Here is a 10,716-nt window from a genome sequence, read left to right as displayed (position 1 = left end):
AAATACAGAAAAATCTTTAAATGAGGTGTGTGCAAACTTTACGTCTGTACTGTACAAGAATATAACTACTATAATACTGCCCTCCATGTACAAGAATATACTGCTCCTATGTATAAGAATATAATTACAATAATACTGCCCCTAAGGTATATAATACTGCCCCCATTTATAAGAATAGAACTATTGTAATATGAAAATGTATTAAATCTGCCAGTGATCCGGTATTTAAACCTAAATGGCAGACAACCTTCTATAACATCCATATGTCCTGGGCAGAGGATACTGGGGTGAAACAACCCCGATAACAATGTCTTAACAATATACCCTTTTTGCTTCAGCAGCCATACTATATAAGGTGGGGTGGATACCATGATCCTGGCATTTTGTCCTGATTCACTGGGTCTTGCAGAAGGATAGATCATTTATTTTCTCAATATGAAGCAATTAAGGAAGGAAGTACTGTATGATAAGAGCAGAGATGTCATTTGCAGGAGATCAGTGATCTTTTTCTATATACATCAGTCACCTTCTGCCCAATGCCCGGATGACGCTCATCAGCTAATTCAAGTATGTGGACCATAAAAAGCAAATACATGGGAGGTTATTGCGCTGATCTGTGGTGGCACATTGTACCCTATATGTTAATATTAACAGTCCGGTTGCAGCATGAACTCTTTTTATTTCCTATTATTTGGAGTTTGGTCAACGCATTTCACGTAAATCCGCCAGAGACAAGTTTGCGAATAAAAATGTTTTGTTCTTTTTTTCCTGAACTTCACCCTTGAACAAGTTTTACAGTGACTCGACCCTTTTATTTAACTCTTTCGTCACTACAACCAGGCAGCAATCTATTTGTGCTGACAAAAGCATGAAGGCATCTATCTGCTTTAGTGTTTAATTGCAAATTACAGGAGTTTTCCAATGGGTAGGTATATTTTGCGTTTATCACCTGTGTATTTTAGGCTGGTATTGGGGTATATACGACTGGGTGGGTGGATGTTAAGCTACCTTAAAGGGGAACCTGTCACCTGAATTTGGCGGGACCGGTTTTCGGTCATATGGGCGGAGTTTTCGGGTGTTTGATTCGCCCTTTCCTTACCCGCTGTCTGCATGCTGGCCGCAATATGTCCCGGAACACAGCAAAATAGTTCCAGGACATAGAGCGCCGGCGCATGCGCACTAATGCTTTTCGGCTTTGCCCGCCGTTGGGCAAAGCATACTGCGCGTGTGCAAGGCAAGATTGCCTTGCGCAGGCGTGTACTACGGAGGACAGAGAATGAACTTCAATCCAATATTGCGGCCAGCATGCAGCCAGCAGGTAAGGAAAGGGTGAATCAAACACCCGAAAACTCCGCCCATATGGCCGAAAACCGGTCCCGCCAAATTCAGGTGACAGGTTCCCTTTAATACTGATAAGGCTTCCACAGTCCTGTCTTCCTAATTTGTGCACAACTGGAAACAATACTGAGACCTCATCTGCACAGTACATGATGGGAGGGATGATGCAAGTACTCCGAGGAGCATGTTTGTAGAACTATATAGTTGTTGGTGGGCATCTGAAGATAAGACAAAAAGTGTAAATCGTACTTGCCAACTCTCCTGGCATGTCTTTAAGCCTCCTACTTTCTGATTCCCAAAAGAATGAGAAAATCTCCTAGCCTCTGCTGAGTTAGCCTGTCTCCCTGCAAAACACCTATTCCGAGAGCGAGAGGTTTCTTCATTCAGAGGTGGGGACTGGGATGTCAAGAGGTGGGCAACGGAGCTCTTATAGGCAAGGGAACAGGCATGGCTTCAGAAAAGGGCATTTCTCCCAGTTCCCTGCAGGAAAAGGTGGTCTTGTTTGCACTCATGTAGTGCTCACTCCAGAATATTTTGCACTGGTCAACAAATATCTGCAGATTTTCAAGCCTTTTCAGAAACCAGTAATGAATTAAGTCATTGGGTAAGTTAGTGCCAGAAAGCCTTGCAATGGTGGGATTACTTATGTTTGTTTCCTACCCCACATGTCACACCGCAGCTATGCAGGTAGATGCACGCTCCACTAGATGGCAGTAGAGTGGAGGGAAGACTGCAATACTTGCAAAAGCAGACCTGCAGCAAGGCCACCACCAGGAGGCAACAGGGTAATAAAACAAGCCGCATCAAAACCAGGAGAGTAACATAGTACCAAGGGGAAAATCAACTCAGAGTCAGAGACACATCAGAGAGTCAATACCAGATGGAAGCAGAAGTACCAGGAGCAAAAGACAGAGTCAGGTCAGAGTCAAAGCTAAGTCAAGTACCAGAGAGTCCAAACATGAAGGGAAAACACTGAGTCAGAACAAGAGGAGGGGAATGAATTGATACTGGAACAGTCAATAATTGCAGCAGGACAAATCAGGATATAAACATATAAACAGGGTCAACTACTCACACCGTAGGCAGAAGCTATAACTGACACTGCCTGCAGGATGCAGCGGAGATAAATAGCAAACCTGAGACCAGACTGAGGCTGAGAAAAGTTAACCCCTGACATGATCAGACTGGGAAAAGGGAAGACAAGACTCAAAACCCGACCAATCAATATATAATGAACAGCGCTCCATCCAGGTGTAGAAATCTTCAAAATAAGCTTTATTCAGCCATGACACAGCAACGTTTCGACCAACACTTGGTCTTTCTCATGCTTGACAAAGACCAAGTGTTGGTCGAAACGTTGCTGTGTCATGGCTGAATAAAGCTTATTTTGAAGATTTCTACACCTGGATGGAGCGCTGTTCATTATATATTGATTGGTCTGGTTATATCTGGGACGGTTCCCTGGATGTTGAACGGGCGCCCCAGTACTGTGAGTGAGTCAGCTTTTGCTTTTTCTATAAGACTCAAAACCCGGTCTGGATCATGGCACCACGAAGATATGTTGAAATTGGGGTCTAGGTGGAAGTTTAACAACTTATTTCCTTGTTGATTAAAAAAGGAGGGCTGTCACTAGGAGAAGATGATATGGAGAAGACCCTACTACAAGTGAATCTCTAGATTCATTAAGATGACATTTTTGTATGATGTAACGTTATCACTAAACATTTTAGAACTGAGTTTTCAGAGAAGTTTTGATTGATGGAGCTCCAGATGCCGAGGCCTTTATTGATTGGAGAGGAATGCAAGGGGCTTAAACCAAGAAATAACATTGTAACCCTTACAGTAGACCTATCATTTAACTGTATTGTTGAGTTAGGCAAGTCCAGTTGGGTCCAAGGTTGCCAACTTGACTTTTTATTTTTTTCTGGATGGCTTATGAAAACTCCAGACAGACAATATTTTTTACATTGGAAAACCATAATAAATCATTATGATTATGAATGATCCATGTCTACAGCTCATAATTCTGATATGAAGACACCAGCTGCCTTCACTGTAAACTGTAAAATTATAATTACAGTCATAATGATGTATATAAGTATCTTCAGATTAAAAAAAATCATGGACGCTGTACATTTTTTATTACAGGCAGGGCATAAAAGTGACACATTTTTATGGACTGTCCAGGAATTTCTGGATGGCTTGCCACGCTGATTAGGTCCAGGTTATGAAACAGGGGCTCTTCATTGCCTTCTGGTCATACGCACTAGATGGTAACTAGGTAAAGTGTGCAACAGAGAAAATCCAGCCAAAAGGTGCTCCTATCTGTTAGTTCAACATGAGGCCAGAACAGAATTGCTGCCAAATTGAGTGAGCCAAAAAGAGGGAGTGCACAAAGTGGCTGTGGAAAATCTCTGAGTCTTTGACCTGCATCAGTGTTACTCCCAACGATGGATTTGTTGATCCATTGTGCTACAGAACCGGGCCTGCTTAGGAAGGGGACACTGACCTGGACATTTGGAGACCAGATACCTCTTGTGACTCAAAGAGAATGTTTTAAGGCATTTTATTACTTACTGCAAAGTCAAATTTTTACATACATTTCATTAGTATTTGGTAACATTGCCCTTAAACTGAATTACTTGGGTCAAACATTTGGGATATCTTTCCATAAGCTTCTCACAATAGTTGGTTAGAATTTGGGCCCATTGTTCCTGACAAAACTGCTGTAACTGATCCAGGTTTGTAGGTTGTCTTGCTCGCACCTGCCTTTTCAGCTTTGCCCATAAATTTTCAATAGGATTGAGATCAGGGCTTTGTGATGGCCACTCCAAAACATTGACTTTGTTATCCATAAGCCACTTTGTTACCATTTTGTCAGTATGCTTTGGGTCATTGTCCATTTGCAAGACCCATTTCCACCAAGCTTTAACTTAATGACTGATGTCTTGAGATGTTTCTTCAGTATTGCCACATAATCTTCTTTTCTCATGATGCCATCTATTTTGTGAAGCGCACCAGTCCCTCCTGCATGGATGGTGTTCTTAGGTTTCCAAGCTTCTCCCTTTTTCCTCCAAACGTAACGATGGCCATTATGCCCAAAAACTTCAATTTTAGTTTCATCAGATCAAAGGACATGTCTCCAAAAATTAAGGTCTTTGTTACTATGTGCATTTGCAAACTGTTGTGAATTCTGTGGCGGAGCTCCCTCCTGTGGTCACAAGTGGTACTTCGGCTGATTCTCTCTGTGAGCTTCTGTTGGTGGAGGGAAGTGGTACTGCGGCTTCTGAGTTTCCTCCCTCAGGTGATCTGGTGAGGTCGTTAGGTGCTTCTCTACTTAACTCCACCTAATGCTTTGATCCTGGCTTCCTGTCAATGTTCCAGTGTTGGACTTGCTTTTTTCCTGGATCATTCCTGTGGCCTGATGCTCTGCTTAGCTAAGTTCTTCTTTGCTATTTGTTTGCTATTTTTTCTGTCCAGCTTGTCTTATTTGTTGCTGGAAGCTCTGGGACGCAAAGGGTGTACCTCCGTGCCGTTAGTTCGGTACGGAGGGTCTTTTTGCCCCCTTTGCGTGCTGTTCTTTAGGGTTTTGTGTAGACCGCAAAGTTACCTTTTCTATCCTCGATCTGTTAAGAAAGTCGGGCCTCACTTTGCTGAATCTATTTCATCTCTACGTTTGTCTTTTCATCTTAACTCACAGTCATTATATGTGGGGGGCTGCCTTTTCCTTTGGGGTATTTCTCTGAGGCAAGGTAGGCTTATTTTCTATCTTCAGGCTAGTTAGTTTCTCAGGCTGTGCCGAGTTGCATAGGCAGAGTTACGACAACCAAAAGAGAAAGAAGCCGCTCATAAGAATGCACACCACAAGGCTAGTAAGTAATAAATAGAACAATATACGAATAGAATTTTTATTAGCAAACCACAACTTCAAGAAAAACATAAAACATAATTAAAAACAGTAATACCTCGTACAGTTGGTCCACATATCAATATATCTTGTATAATATAAATATCAAATATAATAAGTCCGCACACCTGATATATAATGGGAGAGCAACCCTCTGGCTCATGGAGCTACCTGCATGATAAATGTTTCATAATATAGCTCCCTATGGCATGTATAGTCCTGGAACAATAAAGAGGACAACAGCCAAAATAAGGGAGAAAACTCCACACATGGGGGCTAGAGTAGGTAGCAAAAGAATATGCAGTCTAAATGCAACACATGCCGAAAATAAGGCATCATAAGTGTAACGTTACCCACAAAAATAGGAGTAAGAAGGGAGGGAGAGGCCGTCCCTGGGTGCAGACCAACGTGGACCAAGTGATGCGACCCAACGCGTATCGCCCTACAAAGGAGGGCTTCGTCAGGGGAAGGTGCTGTTTGCAACAAAGTTCTCATATAAATAGTATTCATGCGGCTCACCTGATGTGCCGCCGTGGGCTGAACACCGGTAAAACTGGAAGTGCGGCGTTGATGAGGGAACGCCCCCAACCCAGATGAGTATGTGATAGATACTCCCCACATTAAGGGGAAAGACAGTGCGCAGATGTCATCAGGCTCTAGCGCTACCGGAAGTGCGGGATAATAACCATATATGGCCACACACGCACTGGGGCTGAACACCGAGAAATACGGAAGTGAAATGCCAATAGGGGAACGCCCCCAATAGGGACGAGGATTAGGCGAACGCCCACCATGATAAGGGGAAGAAGTGCGCGGATGCCATCCGGCAATAGCGCAACCGGAAGTGCAGCCCAGTGACATGTGTAACCAGACAAATGATCCCCGCAATACAGCGGCCGGGCAGAGTAGCGCAGGCGTATATCAAGCACCAGGAAACCACAGCCGATAAGGCTTTGGGACACTAAAGGCAGGCAGTTAACTCCAAAACTGCTGAAAAGAGTAAACATGACACAACAGGAACCCCTAAATAGGTCATAAAACAAAAAATGAGTCATATATACGGGCATAAACAAATGCCCCCATATAATGGCTCATACAATACGGCCAGGTATAAAGGCACATTAAAATTAGTAACGCCTTGACCGATGTAGTGTCAGTGTGGCCTGAACAATTATAAATTGACCTTCTGAAGGGGATTTTTTTTTTTTTTTTTTTTGGTTGTATTTTGTTTGGCTAGATCAAAAACAAGGAAGCCTATAGCCATATATGTATATACTTAAGTAAAGGACGTATCGAACACCAGTCATATAATTAGCTGACATACCACATTCGACCCCCGGGGGCACATGAACACATGCATAACTCCAAGAGCAAGACCTCACAGACCATACTCAATAAACCATAATATAGCAGAAGAGGGGTTAATGAAAGAATATATAAGTATAAATAACTTTATTATATTATCATAAATACCAGAAACATGACATGAGAATAATAATAAACCCCATCCATAAATTGCACAATACCCATAGGCCGAAAAAACATACGCAAATCCTCAGGTCCTTGAGTAATGCATGCACCAAGATGATGACGGTCATGTGACATCCAAATAGTCGGCAGGGAGATGCACAGCCTTAAGAGTTATCCAGACATAGATAAAAATTGGTTAAGAAACCCTACCTAATTAACCCCATGAGCCAAAAGAGGGAAAGATAATAAATCCAATAAGTGAAGCAAGTCAGATCCAACACAAGTCAAAACATATTACATGATAGTCCCATAGGAGGAGACACAATAATTTTGTTCCAGCAAAATGCGAGTTCAAATGAATTCCATCAATTGGGAGCAAGGGAGCCATCCACCATCCGTCATATCACTAAGTAGTCCAATGGGAGGAAATGCATAGTCCAGAATACTCCATGGCCATGGATCCAGATACACCGTCCATATATGTATGTCCTCCAAATAGAGAGTCCTGGACATCATAGAAAACCACCTAAGAGGATATAAATAAAGTAAGCAAAAAAATAAACTTAACCCAAAAAACCAGTAAATAATAATTCCTCATTAAGTCCCGATGGGGCCACCGATCCCAATTGAAAAATCCAGCGGGCCTCAGTTCTAAGAAGCAGGGGTTTGATAGAACCACCCCTATTGGAGCGACGAATCCTATCCAGGCCTATCACTTGTGTGTTAGAGACACATCCGGCATGATGAGTCAAGAAATGAGTAGCTACTGGAGTGAGCGTCCTGCCCTTAGCCACATCATTGGCCGCTACATGAATAGTGGAAAAATGTTTTTGCACCCTGCGCCGTAATTCCTGTGTGGTTTGACCCACATATACAAGGCGACAGGGGCAAATAAGGGCATAAATGACGCATGACGTCCTACAATTAATGTAGGAACGTAATTTATGCCGCCTGCCATCAAGGGGATTGATGAAAAAATCCTTGGTGGTTACCATATGGGAACAAACATTACAATCCCCACAGGCAAAAGATCCCTGAAGTCTCACACCCTGGCCCGTTCGAGTAGTTTGTCTGGTGTAATGGCTCCTAACAAGTAAATCCCTAAAGTTTGGGGCCCTCCTGGCAGTTAGTAAAGGGCGATCCCCTACAATTGTCGAGGTGCTAAGGTCAGCAGTCAGAATCCCCCAATGTTTCCGTAGGATACCACCAAGGCCATCCCAACTGTTGTTAAAGGTCGTGATAAACCTAGGCTTGTTATCGCCTACCTTTGTCTTTGGTTCCAACAGAGAGACCTGTGTCTGACTTCTGGCCCGCTGGTAGGCCCTGGAGATACTTCTACGGGGATAATGGCGATCCTTAAATCGACAGGAAAGCTCCCTTGCTTCCTCTTGAAAGTCCAAGTCATTAGTACAGTTCCTCCTAACACGAAGGAACTGGCCCGTTGGGACCCCCATCCTGGTATGAAACGGATGGAAGCTCCTAAAATCAAGTAGGCTATTAGTGGCCGTGGGCTTCCGAAATAGCTTGGTCGTGATTGATCCACTATCCAACAAAACCTCCAAATCCAAAAACGTCACTGTGGACAAGGACATAGAATATGTAAGAAGAATATGGTGGTTGTTCGAATTCAAAGAGTCAATAAAATGACAACATTCTTCTGAGGTGCCAGTCCAAATAAAGAAAAGGTCATCGATATATCGTGACCAGTGGCAGACTTTGTCCCTGAAGGTCGCGGATGGAAACACCTGGGTGGCCTCCCACCACCCTAGAAACAAATTTGCTAGGGCGGGTGCACATCTCGCGCCCATGGCCACCCCAGATACCTGTAGATAGAAAGCCCTGTCAAACAAAAAATAATTGTGCCTTAATATGAAATCTAACAGGTCCACCACCAGGGAATCATGCATGCGATCCGAGTGGTTCAACTGGTCTAGAAAAAACAGAACAGCCTGGATGCCATCCTGGTGACCTATATTGGAGTACAATGACTCCACATCACAGGTCACCAGAAAGGCCCCAGCAGGTACAGACAGATTCCGACAAATACTGATAAAATGGGCAGAATCCTTAACAAAAGAAGGCAGTGTTTTGACCAAAGGCTGAAGAAAAAAGTCCACATAGACGCAGGCCTTTTCACACAGGCTGCCAATACAGGCCACTATGGGCCTGCCCGGAGGTTTATGCAGACACTTGTGCACCTTCGGTAACAAATAGAAGGTGGCCGTAACGGGGCATTCAACCCACAGAAACTTATGCTCATTATGATCAATGATACCCAGGTCCCTAGCTCTATCAAGAAGATTCCTGAACCGGGAAGCAAAAGTATCTGTGGGGTCCGAGGGTAATTTTCTATAGAACCTGCAGTCACCCAATTGGCGCTGCGCCTCCTCCAAATAGAGGGCATGTGGCCAAAGAACCACATTGCCCCCTTTATCCGCTTCTTTGATCAAAAATGCATTGTTATGTCGCAGACCGGTGAGGGCCCTCCATTCTTCCCTGCTCAAATTATTCGACACCAATGCCCGGGGGGAAAGACTCATAATGTCCCTCTTAACCAGTTCAAAAAATACCCGGACAGCTGGCACCAGGGAAAAAGGGGGTGTGACATTAGAGCGATTTCTATGGGGAAAGCGATTCCTACCTGTGCCATCCTCATTCTCCTGTAGTAGCTGAATCAGGTCCTGTATTATTTGTTGGTCTGTATGGTCCGGGCCATTGACCAAATGAGGACGACAGTGTAGCACCCGGAGAACCAGCTTCCTACAGAAGAGATATAGATCCTTAATGAGTGTAAATTTATCGGCACATTGCATAGGTGAAAACGTCAAACCCCTCTGTAAAACTGAGAGTTCAGTAGATGACAACACATAGTCAGAGAGGTTAATGACCTGCAAGATGTTACCTGAAACGTTGTTCCCCGTCGGATCTGCCTCCAATGGGGACGGAGTTAATATTTGCGGCGATTGCGATATTGTTTGTGCGTTGGCGGAAGGCGTCCTCCGAAGCGGGTGGTCCGCGTGGACACCACCGCGGCGCCCACGCCCTCTTCGGATCCGGCGTCTGGCTCGCTCTCTGCCGACGATAAAAAATCGCTACCAGATGTATAATTAGCCGTCCTCGGGCCCTCCGGTGCTGTGTCCCTAGTTCTAAGTACAGGCACGGCTAACCTCTGATTACCCTGATGTCTCCATCTAAAGGCCCTGGATGACTCAAAGTCCGTACGGTCTCTGAAAAATTTAGACTTCTTCTTGCTCATAATGTCACGATCATATTTGTCAAGATTTTCTTTGAGTCTATGTCTGAAGGGCTGGACTTCCTTGACTTCATCGAATTTAGATAACTTGGTGTCCAGATCCTTAATTTTAGTTTTAGTTACTAGCAATAATTCTCTGTCATGCTCCAACAGCATATTAATAATAATATTGGAGCATTTAAGCAGCCCCTGTTCCCAAGTATTTTTAAACATGGGAGAAGGTTCCCAAGCTGGATAAATAGGGACCCTAAGACCACGAGGTACAATATTGGCCCTGATATATTCCTCAAGGCTGCGGATATTCCACCACAGCCGTATACCAGTCCGATGGGCCGCCGTCAGTTCCGTTGTGAGTTTCACAAAATCTGAATCAACAACTGTGTCTCCTTTAAAAGCAAACACATCAGCCGACTGGGCCTGCCAGGCCGCCTCACGAGCCTCCCAGTCCATGTTGCGTAGCAGTGATTATAAGGTCAAACGAGCTAAAACAAATCAAAACAAAAAATTAGATGCACACTGCAGATGGATCACAGTAAAGCTGGCCAGACAACATACACCATCACACGATACATCAATAGATAGCCGCATGAAACAAAAAAGATAATAAAAACCTATATATATCCAAAAAATAATGCCATGGGTAATCCACAATAGGATGTGTGCTGCTCAAGAAAACCCTACAAAAGATAGGGCATAAAACCAGACTAAGCAAAAATAAATATATAGAGCGCACTACCGATATCCGCTA

The 10,716-nt window shown here is 43.8% G+C and overlaps 1 protein-coding gene across 1 annotated transcript; it reads right to left on the bottom strand.

Annotated features, from left to right (window-relative positions):
• Positions 1-6,540: 6,540 nt before the first annotated feature.
• LOC138666684 (uncharacterized) lies at positions 6,541-10,418 on the bottom strand. The gene is made up of 5 exons (XM_069754868.1): positions 10,233-10,418; positions 9,618-9,877; positions 9,357-9,475; positions 7,981-8,291; positions 6,541-7,241 (listed from the first exon to the last, which is right to left on the bottom strand). The coding sequence occupies exons 1-5, from the start codon at positions 10,416-10,418 to the stop codon at positions 7,122-7,124; spliced, it is 996 nt and encodes a 331-aa protein (XP_069610969.1). The 3' UTR covers positions 6,541-7,121.
• Between the last annotated feature and the right edge of the window lie 298 nt (positions 10,419-10,716).

This window comes from Ranitomeya imitator, chromosome 2, assembly GCF_032444005.1.
Source record: "Ranitomeya imitator isolate aRanImi1 chromosome 2, aRanImi1.pri, whole genome shotgun sequence".
NCBI lineage: Eukaryota > Metazoa > Chordata > Amphibia > Anura > Dendrobatidae > Ranitomeya > Ranitomeya imitator.
This window is presented reverse-complemented; position numbering and strand designations above follow the sequence as displayed.

Coding starts and splice junctions, on each gene's coding strand:
- LOC138666684 (XM_069754868.1), bottom strand. CDS start 10,418: ATGGACTGGGAGGCTCGTGAGGCGGCCTGGCAGGCCCAGTCGGCTGAT. Junction 9,476..9,617: donor GACGGGGAACAACGTTTCAG/GTAACATCTTGC, acceptor TCTCTTCTGTAG/GAAGCTGGTTCTCCGGGTGC. Junction 8,292..9,356: donor GGAGAATGAGGATGGCACAG/GTAGGAATCGCT, acceptor CCTTGTCCACAG/TGACGTTTTTGGATTTGGAG.